The sequence below is a fragment of the Chelonia mydas genome, chromosome 1 (assembly GCF_015237465.2).
Source record: "Chelonia mydas isolate rCheMyd1 chromosome 1, rCheMyd1.pri.v2, whole genome shotgun sequence".
NCBI lineage: Eukaryota > Metazoa > Chordata > Testudines > Cheloniidae > Chelonia > Chelonia mydas.
In genome coordinates this window covers 56,873,778-56,897,101 of record NC_057849.1, presented here as the reverse complement: position 1 = coordinate 56,897,101, position 23,324 = coordinate 56,873,778, and the positions used below count along the sequence as shown (strand labels likewise).

Sequence of the window (23,324 nt, the reverse complement as noted above, 5' to 3'; positions counted from 1 at the left end):
CCTAGAATACGAGGAAACAGTAATATCACTTTTTGACTGTAGCCTGTTTGAAAATATACTTACAAATGTTCATTCAGGTATGTAAATATATATGCTACTATATAAAGTAACCTTCCCCCAAAGAAATAGTTATTAGAATTAAGGTTATTCCTATGATGGTTATGGTATAGTATCAGTTTAAAATCAAAGCTTTCTTAATGCTGTATAAACACCCAGGTGAAATCATTGGCATCACTATTCTTAGAAACATAATATTGCACAGGTTTGTCTGTCTGATTTGAAGCAGGACAAGAGGGTTTTCTATGGTTTTAACTATTTGAGTATCAAGAACCTCATATGACTTCTTGATCAGTGGACCCTGCCTCTGCCTGATATCACAGGATTTCCCAATGCATTGTTTCTCCTCCTATATGTCTCTAAGGCCCCCACTCAGCCAATCGTTTTAGACAGAAGTCATGTCTTTCAGGCTGACAGTTTAAACAGGCCCTTCTCCTTTCCTGATTGTAATAGGTAATTCAGGGAGCTCCACCCACTTTAAATTTATTTAGAAGTCGTGCTAACAATAAGATGCTTTGAAAGATATCTAAAAAGCAGAGGGAAAGGAATGAAAATGGGGGAAATTAAGAGGCAGATAGTTGAGAAGGTGGCTGAAGTGTATTGGAAGAACTATGTTCCCCTTCAGCTGTGTATTTGTTAATGTGTTTACAGGAACAACCAGTTTTGAAAACAGCCTATCAAGGAGAAGGGAGAATACACTATTGTGTATTTTGAGCCAAATTTTTCAAAGAAGTCTCTGCTCAGTCTCTGTGCATGCATAACTTTGCAAATGCCTACCTGAAAACTTTTCTGAGCATAGAGACCAGTGTGCTTTGATAACAAGATGATAGGTGCTTTGGACATTAGAGCTGGAGCATGTTCATCCAAATGAAGGCTGCTCTGAAAATTTGGCCCTTTCCCCGCTTTTCCTTTAGTGTTGACTGTATGGCATTCTGAAACAGCATGGAAGTCATGAGAATATACAAGCTAAATCTGACTGCACAAAAAGGAGTATTTTTCAGTCATAGCTAGGACCTAGGGCAGCAGCCAAGTCACTCTTAAATAATCTGATGGCCTGATTTGCAGAAAGGCTGAGTATCTATAAATCCCACTGAGGTAAATGGAAACTGCAAGTGTCATATATATTAGGCTACCACTGAATATAAATACAAATGCTGTGCCTTTAAAAAAAAAAAAGTGTTTAGGACTTTTAAGTTAACCAGGTATCTTTACCCATAACTAATTGGTCAGACACAGTCATTCAAAACCAGCTGCTGTAAGCATTTTTTCCCCAACTGAGCTAAATAACTTCCCCATTTTTGAGGTATGAAAGCATAAGAAAACACTCTACCTCTCTCTTAAAATTGAAATTATTGTGTGTGACATAAGTGACTTGGTTGAAGCTAGGAACTTCAAGTTTATCTTTTTGTAGATCTCATTGATGGGGTGGGGGGAATCATTTCAAGTTCTGAACAAAATCTGGTCATTAACTTTAAGGTTGTGAACACTTAACCATGGCACTTTGCATGTTCCATAAGATCTTTTCTGTTCATTATTAATGCAGGGCACTTCCATTAGAGACTCTTTTTTTAACAATTTCCTTACATGCATGAAAGACTATGCAGTCTTGACTCATTTATTACCAATAAAGATCAATATGAATCTGAGTGCACTGTGATTTAATTGCTGTATTTGCTTCCCTTTTAAAGTCAAGGAAATGTAAATGCAAAAGATAACATGACAGCAGTGTCACGTGAAAAATGAAGTTAAATTTCAGACATTTTAAAAGTTGAATTTGCAATTGTACTTTTCACCTTGTACATGTTCCTTTGAAAAAAGTGTATTTTTAATGATGCAGTGGCCTTTATACAATAGAGGTGTCAGTTGTACTGTGTGATACAGATATATTTGCTAACTCCAAACATTCAAAGTTACTGAACTGACTTTCTTCAAACCTGTCAGTTTTCTAAAACCTCAGATCTACAAAACATCCAAGTTTTAAAGGAAGCTGTTTTAAGCATTTAACATATTTAAAGATGGCATGTATGACCTCAGCAGTTGAGTCCCTAACAAATGGATCCTGAAAATAGAACAATTATTCTCATGTACAGTGTTAGCAACTTGAAATGTTCAAAACCTAAAAAACACAATATTTTTAAACCTGGCTTGATTTAAGTCTCTCTGTATGTTACTATAATTTCAGATAGGACAGAATAATTTCTGATGGAACATATGCACAAAGTATTCTCTCCCCCCCACCTTCTAGAACTCCAGTGCTTAAACTAATTTTGCTCAAATGAAGTAAAATTTCACCTTTTAGTAGAGACCAAGCATAGTGGTAGTTAGCCTAAAAAATTTTAGTTGAGAAAGGTATGGGGGTTTAATGTGAAGTCACAACTCTTACTCTAGCAATAGAGTGATACCTGTGGCTTTACTAATTTGAATGTGCTTATATTTATGTTCTTTACTGTGAAAAAAAAAATATTTTTTTTCCTTATTATAGGAACAGAGGAAAAACTTCAGGAGCTTCTGGAAACCCGGAAAAGACTGGATACTCAGATTGAGCTCCTGAAAGATTTAAAAGAAGTAATTCCTTTCCAGGAAAATATAGCTAGTGCATCTAGTTCAGTGTCTGAATAACTAATACTTCTCTTGATATCAACTTCCATATTAAAGATTTTCTACTGACAGAAACTGCATCTGGTCAGTGTATAAAAGTGACTTTCAGAGATAGGGGCGCACAGAAAAACAATTGGGTGTTTTACTCCTATTTTATACCTCACTTTTGCAATAACTTCATTTGTCCGTTTCCTTTTTAATTTTTACTGTGGCTCAAGGAGTGATAAACACTTAAATTTAAATACCTTCCGTACAAGCTTTTTTTAAAGTACTCCACAAGCCACTTTTTAAAATAACTTCGGTTGCGGCAGCCCCCTATCACGTGATGCGTCTGTGATTCAATGTCTGCTTATCATAGCAGACAAAATCATTATTAAAAATTGTTAGGGCTTTCCAAAGAGGAATTTAACAAGACTTGCACTTGAAGAAGGCTTCTGAGTTCAAAGAAGCAGACTTTTTTTTTTAATTACGTTTTCTCAATTTACGGTGTGTTAATGTTTAGGTAGTTCTGTTTTAACTGCAATGGTGAGAGGTGGTGCCCATTAGTTGTTTGCAAACACCTGAGGCTGGCTGGTGATCATCCTCTGAAAAATCATTCTGTGTAAAATAGTTAGGGAGTCAAATACTGCAGTAAGAACATTTATGGCTTCCATGTGTTATTTTGTCTTATTATATTAAAATTGTTTGAATACAGAAAAGCAGTACATTTAGTTACAAAATTGCAAGTTAATGAAAAACTTGACAATAAAATGTTTTTTGTAAAGAAAGTTGTATATTGAAGAAAACTAGTGACAAAATCAGTTTATGCACCAAAATACTATTGTATACGGTACAGCCTTGTAGGTTCTCACTGCTAATCCACAGCCTTGGTGATTCTCACAAAACCCCTGGTTTCATCATACTTCATAGCTCAGCTCTAACAGAAGAGACAGTACAATAGGAGATTCATATGAAGATTTAATTATTCTTAAATACACTAAAGAACCTTTGTAGCTGTACTATGAAATAAATGAAATTAAACTACACTTAAGAAACTAAGTATATTTTAGTGCATTTTACACTTCACTTGCTACTTTACAAAGTTAATAATGCACTCTGTCATTAGTGTAAATTAATAGTTCTATTGCATAGCTCTACTGGTTTCCTGTAGACAGCCAAAATATGCTACAGGAGTCCTGAATTGAAGGATTGATAGATTTAGTCTATTTAGGTGGATATATTTGAAGATGTTACCTCCAAGGACAAAAGCAAGTTACCAGCATTCCAACAAGTCTTTCATCTCTCCCTTCTGTGGAAAAGCTGCTAGACAGAGAAGCGCTAGAATATTAGTATGTCAGGCAAATGTACATAACACCCCGTGCATGTTCATAGTTCTAATTTTACTTGTGCTAGGTTTGAATTTAGGGTGGGGTTTTCAAAGATTCCTAATGGGTGGGATCCCAAATCCCATTAAATTTCAAATGTGGGTTGGGCACCTAATGCCCTTAAGTTTCTTTAGAAATTTCAGTCTTGCTCTCCTGTTGCAGTGGTCGGCTTTCAAATCTATATCCGACGGTTATGTCAACACTGGAGGTGTAACTGCCAGCTCGAGCAGACATGCACACTAGCTTTGACCAAATTAGCTAAAAAATAGCAGTGTAGCCGTGGCGACACTGGCAGCAGGCAGGCTCATCACCTAGGTACCCCGGGTCTTGGGTGGGATTGTTTCCAGCAGTTTCCCTGCGCTGCTGCAGCTAGCTAGAGCGACGCTAGCACATATAAATTTGCATGAGCTAGAAATTACACATCCAGCTCCAGTATAGATATACTCACAGTAGCAAGAACTTGGGTAATGATACTGAGCAATATTTTCAAAATTGCCCAAGTGGTTAAGAGTATAAGGCTATTGAACTTCAGGAAAACTTAGGCTCCTTAGCAATTGTGGAAAACAGAATTTAGATAATTTCATCCAGTGTGACTCTCACCCCGGCCAACTCTTGTCTTCTCAGTTTCCCCACTTGTGTTCACTCACCACAGCCTAACAGCAACTCAGTTCACAGGGACAGGATGCCTTGTCTAGGCCTCTTAACCCAGGTGGAGGAGAGAGGGCCACAGGAGACGGTATGGTATGGTCCAGAAACTCTGCTTTTCAATGCCTCTCCTTAGAGGTTCCTGGGTTTTATTTTCTTTGGAGACACCGCTGAAATTACCCATACAAACAAATTTTAACAAAGCCAAGATTTAAAAAAGTAGTATTAAAACACAGGAAACTGTTTGCTTAACATCTAGATTTACGCTTAGCTGAACTCAATAAATTGTTCCTAGCTTAGAGCAGGGGAATGTGACTTTTACAACCCCTATTTCTGACCACTCTGGTCTGCCGGTCAGTGACAGTTGCTGTCCAGATAGCAGCCACCCTTGTGCTGTCCCTAGGACTTGCTTTTCAAGTCCCTATCACGGGTTCAGCTTGTATGTTCAGACATGCCTCTCCCTGAGTGTCCGTCATGTGTCCGTATGCAGCAAGGCAAGGCTTTATTAACTTTGGTCAGGAATACCATTTGGGTGGCAGAAAACCCATGAACAATGATTAATGGCGGCCTTTCAAAGGCTTAATTAATTACCCCGCTGCCGGAGCCTTTTGCTGCAGTGGGAATGGCTCCAGTAGAAAGACACTATACTGCTAAAAGTAACACTGTAGATGGGAGAAGCATTGCTGGGCAGAGAGAGCCATGTAGGGTTTATACCCTAAGGTTCAGGTGTGTCGGGCACTCTACTCACCTAAGCTGTGCCTCACCATCTACACTGCTATTTATACCTAGGGCCCTACCATATTCACGGCCGTGAAAAACATCTCACCGACTGTGAAATCTGGTCTCCCCCCTTGAAATCTGGCCTTTATGTGTTTTTACCCTATACTACACAGATTTCACAGGACAGGCCAGGATTTCTCAGACTGGGGGGTCTTGACCCAAAAGGGAGTTGCCGGGGGGGGAGGGGGGGTCACAAGGTTATTTTAGGGAGCTTGTAGTATTGCCACCCTTCTGCACTGCCTTCAGAGCTGGGCTGCCGGAGAGCGACAGCTGTTGGCCAGGTGGCCAGCTCTGAAGGCAGTGCCCAGCCAGCAGCAGCGCAGAAGTAAGGGTGACAATACCACGCCTTGCCACCCTGACTTCTGCGCTGCTGCCTTCAAAGCTGGGTGGCTGGAGAGTGGCAGCTGTTGACTGTGGGCCCAGCTCTGCAGGCAGCAGAATAGAAGGAAGGGTGGCAATACCATACCAGGCCCTCCTTCCTTCTGCGCTGATGCTGGTGGTGGCTCTGCCTTCAGAGCTGGGCTCCCAGCCAGCAGCCGCCACTCTCTAGCTGCCCAGCTCTGAAGGCAGCACCACTGCCAGCAGCCGTGCACAAGTAAGGGTAGCAGGACAGCAACCTCCCCTACAATAACCTTGTGACCACCCCACAACTCCTTTTTTGGGTCAGGACCCCTACAATTACAACACTGTGAAATTTCAGATTTAAATAGCTGAAATCATGAATTTTACAATTTTAAAAATCCTATGACTGTGAAATTGCCCAAAATGGACCATGAATTTGGTAGGGTCCTATTTAGAGCCATGCTAGCTGGGCATGCAGTGTCTACTCTACATGCCGCTATAAGTGTAGACGTACAATTAGTAAACACCCCTAAGCAGGGTTTGTCATCATGAACTACAAATTGTGGACAGAGGGCCAAGGCCCCCTGTCTCAGGAATAAAATGATTTCTCACTTTAGGAAACCCTTAAGGAAGCAGTCAATTACTCCTGATTCCAACAATGGAGAGTAACTAGCCATAATCACAGTTTATTACCTAAGAATGGCCATACTGGGTCAGACCAAAGGTCCATCTAGCCCAGTATCCTGGACAGTGGCCAATGCCAGGTGCCCCAGAGGGAATGAACAGAACAGGTAATCATCAAGTGATCCATCCTCTGTCACCCATTCCCAGCTTCTGGCAAACAGAAGCTAGGGACACAATCCCTGCCCATCCTGGCTAATAGCCATTGATGGACTTATCCTCCTTGAACTTATCTAGTTTTTTTTTTTTAACCCTTTTATAATCTTGGCCTTCACAACATCCTCTGGCAAAGAGTTCCACAGGTTGACTGTGCGCTGTGTGAAGAAATACTTCCTTTTGTTTGCTTTAAACCTGCTGCCTATTAATTTCTTTTGGTGACCCCCTATTCTTGCATTATGAGAAGTAAATAACACTTCCTTATTTACTTTCTCCACACCAGCCATGATTTTATAGACCTCAATCATGTCCACCCTTAGTCATCTCTTTTCCAAGCTGAAAAGTCCCAGTCTTATTAATCTCTCCTCATATGGAAGCTGTTCCATACCCTAATCATTTTTGTTGCCCTTTTCTGAACCTTTTCCAATTCCAACACAGCTTTTTTAGATGGGAAGACCATATCTACACGCAGTATTCAAGATGTGGGCGTACCGTGGATTTATATAGCGGCAATATGATATTTTCTGCCTTACTACCTCTCCCTTTCTGAATGATTTCCAACATTCTGTTCACTTGTTTGACTGCCACTGCACATTGAGTGGATGTTCTCAGAGAACTATCCACAATGACTCCCAGATCTCTTTCTTGAGTGGTAACAGCTAATTTAGACCCCATCATTTTATATGTATAGTTGGGATTATATTTTCCAATGTGCATTACTTTGCATTTATCAACATTAATTTCATGTGCCTTTTGTAGCTCTTCGCAGTCTGCCTGGGACTTAACTATCTTCTTTGGTTCTCTTACTATGTTTTTTTAATTTGGGGTATACATTTAAGTTGATTTCCCTACACCTCTATGATGGTGTCTTTAAAAAGTTTCCATGCAGCTTGCAGGGATTTCACTTTTGGTGCTGTACCTTTTAATTTCTGTTTCACTAACCTCCTCATTTTTGTGTAGTCCCCCTTTCTGAAATGAAATGCTACAGTGTTGGGCTGCTGCGGTGTTCTTCCTGCCACAGGGATGTTAAATTTAATTATATTATGGTCACTATTATCAAGGAGTCCAGCTATATTCACCTCTGGACCAGATCCTGTGCTCCACGTAGGACTAAACAAAGAACTGCCTTTCCTCTTGTGGGTTCCAGGACTAGCTGCTCCAAGAAGCAGTCATTTAAGGTGTTAAGAAACTTATCTCTGCAGCGCGTCCTGAGGTGACGTGTACCCAGTCAATATGGGGATAGTTGAAATCCCCCATTAATGATTATTATATTAGAGTTTTTCATTTTAATAGCCTCTCTAATCTCCCTGATCATTTCACAGTCACTATTACCATGCTGGTCAGTAATATATCCCTACTGCTATATTTTTATTATTAGAGCATGGAATTACTACCCATAGAGATTCTATGGTACAGTTTGATTCATTTAAGATTTTTACTTCATTTGATTCTACACTTTCTTTCACATATAGTGCCACTCCCCCACCAGCACGACCTGTTCTGTCCTTCCAGTATATTTTGTACCCTGGTATTACTGTGTCCCATTGATTATCCTCATTCCACCAAGTTTCTGTTATGCCTATTATATCAATATCCTCATTTAATATGAGGCACTCTAGTACACCCATCTTATTATTTAGACTTCTAGCATGGACATATAAGCACTTTAAAAATGTGTCACTTTTTAGTTGTCTGCCATTACATGATGTAATTGAATGGGATTTTTTTCATTTGACTGTTTCTCATCAGATCCTACCTGTATTTTATCATCTTTCATCCTCTCCTCTTTACTAGGACATACAGAATCTCCATTAATAGATCCTCCCCTAAGGGGTGTCTCTGTCCGAACCACATGCTCCTCCGCACTTGTCAGCTTTCCCCCAGCCCTTAGTTTAAAAACTGCTCTACGTCCTTTTTAATTTTACGTGCCATTTTGGTTTAGGTGGAGCCCATCCTTCCTGTATAGGCTTCCCCTTTCCCAAAAGTTTCCCCAGTTCCTAATAAATCTAAATCCCTCCTCTCTACACCATCGTCTCATCCATGCCTTGAGACCCTGCAGTTCTGCCTGTCTAACTGGCCCTGCGCGTGGAACTGGAAGCATTTCAGAGAATGCCACCATAGAGGTGCTGGACTTCAATCTCTTACCTAGCAGCCTAAATTTGGCCTCCAGGACCTCTCTTCTACTTTTCCTTATGTCATTGGTACCTACAGGTACCACGACCACCAGCTTCTCCCCAGTACTTCAGATAAGTCTATCTAGATGCCTGGAGAGATCCACAACCTTTGCACCAGGCAGGCAAGTCACCATGCAGTTCTCCTGCTCATTGCAAACCCAGCTATCTATGTTTCTAATGATCGAATCACCCATTACTAATACCTGTCTCTTCCTAATATTCTACCACCATCAAATATTCCTTATTGGCACAAACAACTAGCTCGTACTTGAATAGTCAGATGTAAATATGTGATTTTTTTTTAAGAACAGGTTTTTCAGTGTCTATGCTCTCCAGGTAGGCCTACCTGTTCCCCGGCCTTGGCTCCTGCAATATTGTCCAGGCACCCAAGCTCAGAATCTCCTTTCTGGTAGGAGTACTGGACAACCAGAAGGCCAGAATAAGACAGACAGACAGACACACTTTAAAGGAAAGCTGAGATTCTGGAGCCCAGTTTCTGGCTGCAATATACAAAGGAACTGACTCATAACACTGGCAGAAAAAATGGTTACTAACCTTCGGTAACTGTTGTTCTCAAGATGTGTTGCTCCTTTCCATTCCAGCGTAGGTATGTGCTCAACCTGAGCACCACTGCCGGAAAGTTTTTCCCTCAGTTGTATCCATCAGGTCAGCTCTGGTGCCCACTGGAGTCACGCTCTCATAACACCAGTATATAGGGCCTGCCAATCCCTCAGTTCCTTCTTGCCAGCTAACTCTGACAGAGGGATGAGGGGACAGGGGGTTTGGAATGGACATGAGCAACACATCTCGAAGAACAACTGTTATGGAAGGTTAGTAACCATTTTTTCTTCTTCGAGTGCTTGCTCATGTCCATTCCCATGTAGGTAACTCCCAAGCAGATGTAGCTGGAGGGTTCAGAGTTCACTGACAAGCAGATTGTAGCACTGCTCTGCAAAACCCAATATCGTCTCTAGCCTGTTGAATGATGGTGTAGTGAAATGCGAAAGTGTGGACTGAAGAGCACGCTGCTGCTTTACAGATGTCCTGAATAGGGACCTGTGCCACAAATGCTGCTGAAGATGTTTGTGCCGGTGTGGAGCGTGCCATCAAGGCAGGAGCAGGGACCTTCGCCAGGTTGTAGCATGTGCAGATACAGGACGTGATCCATGATGAAATTCTGTGGGCTGAGACTGGAAGACCCTTCATCTGTCTGCAACAGCCACAAAAAGTTGAGTCGTTTTCCAAAATGATTTAGTTCTATGTGGAAGGCCAGTGCACGTCTGACATCTAATGAGTGATGCCTCTGCTCTTGTTTGTTGGCATGCAGTTTTGGATAGAAGACCAGAAGGAATATGTCTTGGTTACTATGGAATCGTGAAACCACCTTTGGGAGGAAGGCTGGGTGAGGATGTAGCTGGACCTTGTCCTTGAAGAATACCATGTATGGAGATTCTGAAGTAAGGGCCTTAATTCTCCAAGACCCTTCTGATTGAAGTAATGGCCACAAGGAAGGCCACCTTCCAGGACATGTAGAGCAGAGAACATGTTGCCAATGGATCGAAATGGGAACCCAGGAGCCTTGACAATGGCAGGTTGAGATCCCAGGGCGGAATTGGTTGACGTACCTGGGGGTACAGCCTGTCAAGTCCCTTGAGAAACTGACTGCAGATAGAGTTTGCAAAGATGGACTGGCCATTCACCCATGGGTGAAAAGCTGAAGCTACAGCCAGGTGGACCCTAATAGGTGACACCGATATTCCCTGCTGCTTCGGTGTATCAAGTAGTCCAGAATGAATGGCACTGATGACTGTGTGGGTGAGACACCTTTCTGCGCTGGCCAGATCAAGAACCTTTTCCACTTTCCACATATATAGCTCTAATGGACAGCTTTCTGCTCCCTAAAAGAACTTCTTGAACTTGAACTGGAGCATGCTAGCTCAGAGGGGTTCAGCCAAGGAGCTTCCAGGCCATGAGATGAAGGGACTCAAGGTTCAGGTGACAGAGGCAACCATGGTCCTGGGATATCAGGTCTGGAACCCGAGGTAGTCGGATTGATGTTTCTACTGCATCGTGAACCAGTGCTTGTGTGGTCAGGCTGGGGCTATCAGGATGACTTGCGCTCTGTCCCATCTGATCCTTGGCAAGACCTTGTGTATGAGATAAATCAGTGGGTACGCATAGAACAGATGACCCGTCCAGAGCAAGAGGAAGGCATCTGTCAGTGATCCTAGACTGTGGCCCAGGAAAGGGTAGAATTGGAGACACTTCCTGTTTCGCCTTGTTACAAATAGATCTATTTGGGAAGTTCCCCACTTCTGGAAAACTACTTGTAGGATCTCTGGGCAGCTGGACCACTTGTGGTGGTTGGAGAAATCCTTGCTAAGATGATCTGCTAATTTGCTCTGAAAACCCGGCAGATAGGAGGCGTCAAGGTGAATTGCGTGGGCTATGTAAAATTTCCATAAGCGAAGTACCTCATGGCACAGGTGAGAGGAGCGTGCTGCACCTTATCTGCTGATATAGAACATGGCTGTTGTGTTGTCTGTAAGGACTCACACCTGCCTGCTATGTGGGGTTGGAAGTTTTGGAAGGTTTACTGTATTAGTCTCACATTTGCCTCTACCTGAAGTCTGGACTAACCTTTGATCAGCCAATCGCCGAGGTACGGATATCTGAACCCCTTGTCTCCTCAGGAAGGCTGGAATGACTGTCATAAATTTTGTGAACACCTGAGGGGCTGCCGAGAGACTGAATGGGAGCACCGTAAATTGGTAGTACAAATGGTTCATGACAAATCTGAGGAACCTTTTGTGTCCCTGAAAGATAGCAATGTGGAAATACACATCCTTTAAGTCAAGGGCAGTGTACCAGTCCCAGGATCCAAGGATGGAATGATAGAGATCAAGGAGACCATGCAGAACTTCAGTTTCTTCATGAATTTGTTGAGGTTTCGCAGGTCCAGAATCAATCTCAGACCACTGTTGGCTTTCTGGATTAGGAAATATCCCTTAACAATGGCGGAACCTCTTCCACTGCTCCCATCCTTAGGAGCAATTGCACCTCTTGGGCTAGAAGTTGCTCGTGAAAAGAGTCCCTGAAGAGGTGTGAGAGAAAGAGGGAACAACAAAACTGAAGGATGTATCCTAGTGCTATTGTGCGTAGAACCCACTGGTCCAAGGCGATACGGACCCACGCCCACAGAAGTTGGATAACCGGTCCATAAAAAATGGGGAATTTGGATCCTTAAACTGTCCTGGTACATCATCCCTGGACTTCCCATCAAAAAGCCTGCTTTGACCTTGCCAAGTGTCTGGGGGGTGCAGGCACACATACAAATGAAGGCTGTGAGGGGAGGTTTCCTCCTATAGCCCCTTCTCCTCCTCCTGCTATAGTCCTGTAGAACAGGTGGGGGAAGAAGCGAGCTGTCTATTGTGGCCCAGAGTGCCTTCCTCATTGGGGCTGGTGTAGGAAGGCCCAAGGACTTCACTGTGGCCCTTTAAAAACTGTGAAGTTTGGCGTCTGTCTGATCAGAAAAGAGCGACATCCCCTCAAACGGCAGGTCCTGCAAAGTTTGTTGGATCTCGTGTGGCAAGCCCGAGTCTCTCTGCATAGCCACAGCCGAAGCCATGGATTAGACTGCAGAATCCACCGCATCCAGGGCTGCCTGCAGTGACGCCTTTGCCACAGACCTGACTTCCTCTACGAGAGCTGCAAACTCTCATCTTGACTCCTGAGGCAGCAACTCCTTAAATTTCAGCATAGAGTCCCAGGAGTTGAAACTGTACCTGCTCAGGAGTGCCTGCTGATTGGCGATCCTGAGCTGGAGACCCGGTCAAATAGACCTTCCTCCCAAAGAGGTCTAACTTTTTTGCATCCTTGGTCTTAGGTGTCCGTCCCTGTTGGCCCTGCCTTTTCCGTTCATTAGCTGCCACACCACCAAAACTATCTGAGGCCTTGTGCCTGCAGAAGTCTTTTCCATCAGTACCGATGCTGACAGCCCCTGTATGACCAAAGACATTGACACCAGTAGCGCAAATCCCTCGCTGCCGCAAATGCCTCTGGCATTGAAAGTACCGGCAGAGTTGTAGGGCCTGGTGCCTCCCTCATGGCGGAGAGTCTATCGGCACTGGACTCAATGGTTCCTGTTCCGGGACTGGTCAATGGTGCGGCATGGGTTGTCAGTGTCACAGGGTGGCCGGACACGAGTCACACCCTGGCAGTGTTTCTCTACATCAGTTGGCGGGACAGGTGATCAGCTTCTGTAGGTCTTCCTTTGCTTCTTCCTAGGTATTGGCAATGGTGAATGGTGCCTACACTCTGTCACCTGCACATCCTTCTTCAGCACTGGGGATGACTGACTGTACTGAGGTTCCGTAGGTGTGGTTGGAGCATCTCACCTTGGGGCCGGAGATGGGGAACGGCACCAGGCATCCTGAAGTGGCCTGGCTCTGATGGAGGTTGGCGTGCTGCCTCCAGGAGGCTAGAGCAGAGTCTAGCATCTCTATCCTTCTTGGTGCAGGGCTTAAGGTCCCTACAGATCTTGCACCACTCCTACACATGAGCCCCCAGATACTTGAGACAGCTGGAATGGGGGTCATGCACAAGCTTGTGACAAGATTCCCAAGGCTCAAAACCCACAGAGTGAGGAATGCCTCTGTGCTGGAGGTTAACCCCATTTAGTTATTTAGGAACCCCGTTAAATTAACAACAGAAACTTAATTACTAAATACAATCAACTACAGTAACTCCTCACTTAACATTGTAGTTATGTTCCTGAAAAATGCGACTTTAAGCAAAACAATGTTAAGTGAATCCAATTTCCCCATAAGAATTAATGTAAATGGGGGAGGGGAGTTAGGTTCCAGGGAAATTTTTTTCACCAGACAAAAGGTGTGTATACACACACGCACACACTAAGTTTTAAACAAACAATTTAATACTGTACACAGCAATGATGATTGTGAAGCTTGGCTGAGGTGGTGAAGTCAGAGGGTGGGGTATTTCCCAGGGAATGCCTTACTGGTAAGTGATGAACTAGCACTCCACTGAGCCCTCAAGGGTTAACTCATTGTGTTAATGTAGCCTCACACTACACTGTACAAGGCAGCACAAATGGAGGGAAGGGACACAGCACGACAGAGACACATACCCTGTGTATGTGAGAGCACGCTGCGCGTTGCCCCTTTAAGTACGCTGACGCCACTCTAAGTACATTGCCTTTTTAAGTAGATCAGCAAATTGAGACAGCAGCTGCTGCCAGCAAACTCCCTCTGTCCTGAGCCCTGTCATGTCCCCCCTGCTCTATAGAGATGGGGGGAGTGGGGTGCAGGAGCAGGGCAGTGGGGGACACCCTGACATTAGCCCCTCTCTTCCTCCCCTCCCCCCGCACAGCAAACAGGAGGCTCAGGGAGCAGCTCCAAGGCAGAGGGCAGGAGCAGCACATGGCAGTGTGGGGAGGGACAGCTGAACTGCCGGCAGTTGATAGCCTGCTGGATGGCTGCGGCACAGGGAACTTAGGGGAGCTGATAGGGGGGCTGCTGGCCCACCCTGGTTCCAAGCCCCCACCAGCTAGCTCCACCGGGCTGCTCTTCCTGCAAGCAGTGGACAGAGCAGGTGGCTGCCAAACGTTATACGGGAGCATTGTGCAACTTTAAACAAGCATGTTCCCTAATTGATCAGCAACATAACAATGAAACAACATTAACCGGGATGACTTTAAGTGAGGAGTTACTGTACATACAATAAGGGTATGTCTACACTACGAAATTAGGTCAAATTTATAGAAGTCGGTTTTGTAGAAAGCGTTTTTATACAATTGTGTGTGTCCCCACACAAATGCTCTAAGTGCATGTAGTCGGCGGAGTGTGTCCACAGTACTGAGGCAACCGTCGACTTCTGGAGCGTTGCACTGTGGGTAGCTATCCCACAGTTCCCGAAGTCTCCTCCACCCATTTGAATTCTGGGTAGAAATCCCAGTGCCTGATGGAGCTAAAACATTGTCATGGGTGGTTCTGGGTACATATCGTCGGGCCCCCGTTCCCTCCCTCCTTCCGTGAAAGCAAGGGCAGACAATCATTTTGCGCCTTTTTTCTTGAGTTACCTGTGCAGACGCCAGACCACGGCAAGCATGGAGCCCGCTCAGCTCACCGTCACCGTATGTCTCCTCGGTGCTGGCAGACTTGGTACTGCATTGCTACACAGCAGCAGTTTATTGCCTTTTGGCAGCAGACAGTGCAGTATGACTTGTAGCCGTCATCGACATAGTCCTGGGTGCTCTTTTAACCGGGGGCTAGTGCAGCTGAGTTGAGAGTGCTGTCCAGAGCGGTCACAATAGAGCACTCTGGGATAGCTCCCGGAGGCCAATACCATCTAATTGCATCCACAATACCCCAAATTCGACCCGGCAAGGCCGATTTAAGCGCTAATCCCCCTTGTCAGGGGTGGAGTAAGGAAATCGATTTTAAGAGCCCTTTAAGTCGAAAAAAGGGCTTCGTCATGTGGACAGGTGCAGGGTTAAATCGATTTAACGCTGCTAAAAATTCGACCTCAACTCCTAGTGTAGACCAGGGCTAAGAGTAGAGAAAAGTTGACTGAGGAGTACTTGCAACAGCAAGAACGAGTCATAGTTCCAGTGACCGTCTTGGGTGATAAGAAGGAACTGAGGGGTCAGCAGGGTCTTTTATACCAGTGCTATGAGCGCATCACTCAAGGGGACACCAGAGCCAACCCAATGGATACTACTGAGGGAAAACTTTCCGGTGGTGGTGCTTGGGGCGAGCACACACCTACATCGGAATGGACATAAGCACGTCCTCGAAGAAGAATGTATTTGTTCTGTGTTCATGCACAGATCAGAGGAGGCATCCCAAGTGATGTGGCATCTGGCTTGAGTAGAGGTTTTAGCTTTAGTGCTTTAGCAGTTTCTGCTCCCATTGAAGATGATGGCAACACTTCAATGGCAGTAAGATGGGCTCTGACCTCACAGGGAAAAGAGGAAGTTAATCAAAGTATATAGAAAATTTGGTTGAGAAGTCTTCTTTGCCAACGCTTCACCCTCAAACATCTATTGGTACCTAAACCTGGGCACAATAATTGAACTGAAATCACCCCTCATACAAACATTGACTTTCATGGTTAGAGTTTCCCTTCAGTTTAGAATTTTGGTCTCACCACTTCAGTGTAGAAACCCACCTTTTCTCCTGTTTCTTTTACAGGCTAAGCAGGGGCATTTCCAAGTGATTACAGCACATCACAGATAACCTAGCCTCCTCTCTTCTTGACTGGGCAGTTGACCTCGGACAAGTCACTAAACCTCATTGTGCCTCAGTTTTCCTATCTGAAAAATAATAATTTTTAGTTTACCTCCCTTATGCTGTAATACATAGAGTAGTTCATGGGTTGTAAAGCACTTCTGAGATCATGGCGTGAAAGGGGTTATTACATTCACTTTTAAGACATTCCTTTGTGGCTCTTTACATCAAGTGAAGTAGTGAAGTTTGAAAGCATGGTGAGAATCCACTGGATATGGGAGTAGGGAGTCCCTATCAGCCAAACAGATGCAATTCAGACTATAGAGAACAAACTCAAATTGTTCCAACAGGAGTATTACAATTCTATTCTTAATATCCTTTTGCTCAATTTCATGTTAATGTATTCATTGTTTTTTTGCAATCGGAAGTGCTAGGAAGGAAGAATGAAATGGGATCAGATTAGTTTGAGTTTTTAGCACTAATTGGATAACTGACATAGTGAACATCAATGTAAATGGGGTAGGATATTAGGCTAAAATAGGGGAAATTAGTTAAGAATTACTTGGACAATTTAGATGTTTTCAAGTCAGCAGGACCTGATGAAATAAATCCTAGAATATTTAAGGAACTGGCTGAAGAGATCTCTGAGCCATTAGTGATTATCTCTGAAAACTCATGGAGGACAGGAGAGATCCCAGAGGACTGGATAAGGACAAACATAGTATCTATCTATTAAAAAAAGGGAATAAGGACAATGCAAGGAATTAGACCAGTCAGCTTAACTGGGGGCTATACTAGACCACAGTGTAATACTATTGCACAAAAAGTGAACATCATTCTGTGCTGTGTTAGCGGGAAAGTTGTAAGCAAGACATAAGTAGTAATTCTTCCACTCTATTCAGCACTGATAAGGCCTCTGGTGCAGTTTTGTGTCCAGTTCTTGGCACTACACTTCGAGAGCTATTGCTTGAGCTAAAGAACTTGCACACTTTTGGCAGAAACACACTAAAACTTTCTGTGCTGAATAGCCACTAGAGTGGGAAGAAAGACCCAAACTGTTAATGGGGTGCACATTTGTCCTATATGGAATAAAATTAAGACAAAGCCACAACTGATGTAAATAAAATGGAAGCTCAGGGCAGGTCTGCACTACAAATGTACAGAGGCACAGCTGCGGTGCTGTTGTGCTTCTAATGAAGACTCTCTAAGCTGATGGGAGAAAGCTCTTCTGTCAGGTTAGTAATTCCACCTCCACAAGAGGCAGCAGCTATGTCAGCGGGAGAGTTCTTCCTGCTAACATAGTGCTGTCTACACTGGCGCTTAGGCCAGTGTAACTACGTTGCTTAGGGGTGTGGATTATTCATATCCCTGAGTGATGCTGTTATACTGAAGTAATTTTGTAGTGGAGACCAAGGTTAAGTTCAATTACAACTCTTTCCTGTTTTACAGCAATAGAAAAATCTACACTATTGACTAAAACTTGAAAGCAGTTTCCTTTAGAGGACAATCTATTCATTTCCAACTCTGCCCCACCCAAACCAACTTTTTCCTAGTACTATAATTCACATTGTTTCTCTGAACTGTTTGTTTTGCTTTTGGCTTGCAAAATAAATTCTTTGAGGCAGTTAAATGCATTACTTTAGAAGAAGAATCCACAATGCAAAATATCGCACGCCAAAGATTATTTGGAACAATAATAATGATAAAAACCAGGTATACTGATCTCTGCAACGCTATGCGAGAGAGTTGTCGTACATCAGAGAGGAAGGATGGTTCTGTGGTTAAAGCATTGAAACTTGGATTTCAGAGCTCTGAGTTCACTGCTTTGCCACATTCGTCTTGTGTGACCATGGGCAGGTGGTCGCTGTGCCTCAGTTCTTCTGAGAAATGGGCATAATATTTTTCTACTATATTTAAAATAGCATCCACTATGTGCTAGGCACTTCCCAAACACTTAAGGGAAGCCCTGACCTCATGGGAGCGTCATGATAAATTCACTGACATTTGAGAGAGACAGTTATTGCCACTGATGGAGGCCAAGTACGTACATGGATAAATTCTTTTCTATTTCCTGAAGTACGGACTGCAGGTGCAGCACCGCTTGTTTGGCATGTAAAGCTGGACTGGGACTGGATTCTGTCAATACACATTTGCCACGCTATTTGTAACTTTATTCTGTGGTAGATGCAATAAAAGATAATGACATTTCCTTCAAGTCAGAAGAGTTTACAGCGGACAATTTGAAAAAAGTGTAATTTTATTACATGTCATTTTAAAGTTTTTTATACAATACTCCAATGCAAAAAACAAACAAACAAACAAACAAACAAAAACTTTCCAACAGTTTGCTCTCCCCTTTTATTTAGAATAGCCTAATTAACTTTATTTGGACCTCAAAACAGGGCAATGTGTCTTTCAATGACAATTATAAATAATGTTTGAACATCTAGGTTATATGTTGCCATTTGCACGTTAAGGTATCCCCGACGGGCAGCTTTACTTCCAACTCGATTAGTAAATTTGCTCTGAGCATATTTTGTAGCGACATTATCTTTTCTGCAGTTTCCTCTAAGCCTTGAATACATTTGATTATTTATACATAGCAAAATTGTTACAAATTCATAATCATGCAACCACAATACAAAGAAATCAGTCCTGTTTGTTCCTTCAGGGTAATGCTACAGAGCTAACATTTATATGAAATGTTTCAATGGCTCAGTTCAGCCTATGCTGAAACTCCCTGGAGATCCCAACAGATCAATTTAAGAAATCCCAATTCCTGGCACCAAATGATTAATCCTCTCATCACCACTCAAAACCATCCTCCTGCTTCAATTTTTCCCCACCTCAAAAGTACAGCAAACTCAAAAACAGCAACATGAAGTTTTCCAGCTCTCCAAATGAGAGTTAATGTTAACCTTCTGACTTGCATCTCTTGCAACAGTTCGCTTTTTAAAAAACATGGATACAGCACACAGAACATTTGCTGCAGTTTCTGTAGAGAGTTTTATAACCCCAATATAATGCAATCAATTAGGTTTGGTTTGTTTTTCTTCAGCTGCAGGGTTACACAAGCCTGTTACACATGAATACAGCAAACCAATGATGACTGGTACAACCCTGTGTCATCCAAAACTTACAGCCATGTGTTTCAGTTCTTAAAGGCTCCACATTTACTGGCTTTAGCAATGAATTCCTTTAGCAGGGGGCCATCCATTTGCCAAAACGCTGTAGTCTGTGTCACTTCCGTCAAATGATTGACACAAAACTTAAAGCAGAATTCTTCTAAATCCTAGACACAAAACAAAACAAAAAGCCTTTTTATTAGCTTTGGTTACATCATAAGAGACTATTTAGAACCAGGCTCAAATGCTTTTACATATCTTTTGTAATTACAGTGGAATTATAAACAGATTAGAGAGCTACGTAAATACATTATCCCAGCTGTTCTCAACCTATTCCATATCGTGCCCCACATTGCAACAAAAAATAGATCCTCCAAACTAGCCATAAAGAAAAGAAGGTGCTCATGACCCTTTCAAACATGTTCACAACTCAGTTTGAGAGCCCATGTACTATTCAAAATAGCATATTTTGCTTAAGACAGATTGAACTGCCTCATCTCACCTCAAAAGTTTCCCCTACCCTGGTTAAGAGTGTTTGTAGACTAGATTGGTTTTAGCTATTTCAGAGGAAGCATCCAGGGTGGAAATTATATCTACATTCCACTGACAGCTAATGGAAAGATGAGTAAAAGCCATCTTTGAAAAATGATACCCAAGACTGCATTGAGAAAATTCAGTTCTTCCATTTCCACATGAAAGCCTGGTCTAAATACAAAGTTGCACTGGTTTCCCTAATGGAGTGATGTTGCACTGGTTTAGAGAAAAAGCAAATTACAGCATAGTATATCTAGATGGAGAGGTCTTTAAAGAAATCTGTAAAGTTCATGCAGGACACCTTTATGTCCACTAGGAATAAACCTGTACTGAAATGGCTCTATTTGTTTCTCATGAAAATATTTAGCAGGAATGTATTGGGCACAAGGCAGCCCAAGTCCCATACTTTAATTCTACGCCTCACTAAAGTCTGACCCACTATTTATATAGTGCCTTTCATCTAAAGATCAAAAAGTGCCTCAAACAATTCTCACACTGCACCCACGTGGTATTAATATTACACACAGAGTTACTAATTCTGCAGCCCACAGCAAAGTCAGCCATAAACCCCAGATGTTGCCAGATGATCAGATGATTAAAGTAGACAACTGTTCCATTTAGAAAGGAACATTCTCTTTCATGCTACAATTCTAGGTTCAGATAATCTGTTATAGTAAGGACTACTACATTCTATTTAAGTATCTCCCCTTCCATCCCGCCTCCCCATGGAGCAGAACGTCAATGTGACAGACTCCATCTAGTCTCGTCTAACTTCAGTATCCAGCCTACTGAACATATAAAATAGTTTTAAAGACAGTCAAGCCACGTACAATATGCAAGTGTGATTAGATAAAGCCATCTTTGCATTTCTGCACTCTAGGCCAGGATGGAAAGTTAGCTCATTGACACCAAGTCAACACTTCTTGACACAGCAATACAGAAAATGCACTGGTTTAAGATCAGGATCTCTGGAGCTGCATGCATGTCTTGGCTTGTGTTGTGTCTGTGTAATAAGTAACAGGTTTATGAAAGGCCGAACATACCTGTGAATTTTTATAACAAATGGACTAAACCGATTTTAAATAAAAATTCATCACGTACACATTTACTGTATTACAGTACTTTATTAATAAGATTCCCATACTCCAAGTCAGAGTAACAAAAATACAAGCAATGTTATCATTACAATAAGAAACTTTGGAAAGTTCAGAATTCTGCAGAAAAATTAGATAAGTCATATTTGCACACTGGATCACAAAGTAAAACCTCAGTGTATACAGTGATAAATGATAGAGGCACAAGATACTTCCCAGTGATTAGTTAGCTACAGGGAGAAACTGGACCTACAGTGTAACTCTGGCTATTACAATTCAGCCAGTCATTAATCCCAGAGAAACATACTGCACCTCAGTACTGGAAAAGTATATAATTTCATGATATGGAAGTATTTTAAATAGATGATGCAGTTTTAACTGATGCTTTCTAGAGAAAGGACATCCCAGGAACTAACTTCATTACTAAAGTCATCTGAACTTGCCAGTTAGCTTACTGCACTTGTAATTATATATTCTAGAGACATTTAAAAATCAGTCTTCTGAATGTTGTAGATGCCCAAGAAAAGCTCAGAACCACAGTGCAGTGCCTTCCATCTTTCTTTGGTTTAGCTTTTACACCCGACAATCAGTAAGGCAGACTGTGTACACAAACCTCAATTAGCAAAAGGCAGAACGTACATTCTGCAGCAGAGTAACTGTTTCTTCCCCCATTCTTTAAAAGGGAGAATTATGATGGTACATGGGAAACACATTCTGCAGGACTATTTCACCTTCACCTCCCAAACCACATTCATAGATGTCACACCTGCCTTTGTGAAATTAAAATAGATAACCTTCCATTTAAAATAAAAAGCTCTGTATTGTGTCTATTATCTCCAAAACAAAAAGGTTTGAGATAACTTCATCTGTTAACAGAATTGTTGTTAAGCTTTGAGGAACGCACAACTACACATGGATATATATGTGCATTTTGGTTGCTACAAAGCACGTGATGTGTGATCTACGAAGCAACACACTCTTTCATAAGAGTGAACAGCCTATAGAAAACAATCAAGCTGCAGCAGAGTTGCACATTTGGTAACAAAGGCTAGTCTGAGTAACAAATGCCAAAGGAAATAAAGAAGTAAATACCTTCAGGACCTGCAGACCCTAGGAGAGTAGTCTGCCAGCTGATCTGATTAAACAGCAAAATAGTTAAATATTAACTTCATAATGAGAAAAATGTCATTTTTATCTCCCCTTCATATACCACTTATTTGACTTCATAGTTCAGTTAGCTGGCTCCATGATGAGCTTTACTTCCTGCCATTTTATTCCATTGTAGGAACAGATTTTACATGGAAGGATTGGAAACGTATTGTACTTTGATTGTAATCTGATTTTTGTTGTTAAGTTAAATATAATGAAATAAACTTATTTCTATTATCAGTTCAGTAATTAAAGAATTTGGATATGTCATTCTGGATGTGACCAACAACATTTGATGCCTGAATACCCAGACACAACTGTCTTTCTATTTCAAGAATTGTAGTCTCTGGTTCCCAAATATTTAAAGGAACTACGCACTACATAAAAGGAAAATGCACTTTAAATTCAGGGAGGATAAAAATAAATTCAAGAAGTCAAGATAAGCCTATTTAATTTAAATCTGATTTAAATGAAAAATAGTTATTTTTAAAAAGAAGAAAAGTGTATTTAAAATTATATATAAAGTTATGACAACCTATATTAAAAGCCTAAACTTAATATAGTCTATTAAAATAATTGTAAATTGAATACAAATATTAAAGCAGTACATATTTGCTGCCAAACCTTTAAAGAAAGCCAAACCAGTGAGTTGGTAGAAGTCACTGGCTAAACAATATATAACCAGTTTGTTGAAGCGCTAAACCAGCTTTGACAGCAGTAGAGAATTACAGGTACAGAGGAAATTCTTCGTTTTAGTTTGTTCAGCTAGTTCAGCTCAATGCCTAGTTATTTCAAAACCGAGACACTGATTGGGAGTTGGAAAAAAAACAGGAAATATTGTTTTCCTCTTCCAATCTATGAATAAGAACTGCCATGAGAATGGCTACATCACTTACTCAACATCTAATTCATTGTTTGTGCCCTCAGAAACCATACACCAGAAAAACAAAAACCAGGTGAGAGGATGAGTTCTACTAATTCTAAAATCTTGAAGGAGATGGGTCACCAGAAGAACAGTTTATTTCACTAACTACAGATACTTCCTTTGTTGCATAAATCAATGTTTTAAATGCAAAACAGGTACTGATAGAAACTTATATTTTCTTACGCATCTAGCACATTTAAGGTAGTTTCATTTAACTAATGAAAAGCAATTTTAAATTACCATTTTTGTACGTTTTTAATTGCATTCCGACTTCCAACCAAATGCAGTTTGACACAAAGTCATGACTAAAAAATTAATCTATTGAATAAAAAAAATCTAAGAAATATGTAAAGCATCATTCACCATTTTCTAACTTATTAAAAGGAAAAAATTAAGACAGAATACAGTTATTTTAAGATACATAATTTCTTAAATAAATGTGGATATCTA

The 23,324-nt window shown here is 41.8% G+C and overlaps 2 protein-coding genes across 14 annotated transcripts in view; one reads left to right on the top strand and one right to left on the bottom strand.

Annotated features, from left to right (window-relative positions):
- LOC102932781 (SET domain bifurcated histone lysine methyltransferase 2) overlaps window positions 1-3,422 on the top strand; it is a 98,064-nt gene extending 94,642 nt beyond the window's left edge. Inside the window, exons 24-25 of the mRNA XM_043545670.1 lie at window positions 6-77; window positions 2,540-3,422. Of these exons, the coding sequence (XP_043401605.1) occupies window positions 6-77; window positions 2,540-2,676 (209 nt within the window). The 3' untranslated portion in view covers window positions 2,677-3,422. The remainder of the gene's footprint in view (window positions 1-5; window positions 78-2,539) is intronic.
- Window positions 3,423-3,599: 177 nt separating this feature from the next.
- RCBTB1 (RCC1 and BTB domain containing protein 1) overlaps window positions 3,600-23,324 on the bottom strand; it is a 77,249-nt gene continuing 57,524 nt past the window's right edge. For 10 of the 13 annotated variants that reach the window (XM_043532924.1, XM_037893435.2, XM_037893434.2 and 7 more), the window contains one exon: window positions 18,287-19,339. In XM_043532924.1, coding sequence (XP_043388859.1) covers window positions 19,199-19,339 — 141 coding nt within the window. In that variant the 3' untranslated portion in view covers window positions 18,287-19,198. Of the gene's footprint in view, window positions 4,835-18,286; window positions 19,340-20,536; window positions 20,710-23,324 lie in introns of those variants that run through there. The other 3 variants (XM_043532908.1, XM_043532936.1, XR_005224482.2) reach the window with 2 other exon arrangements.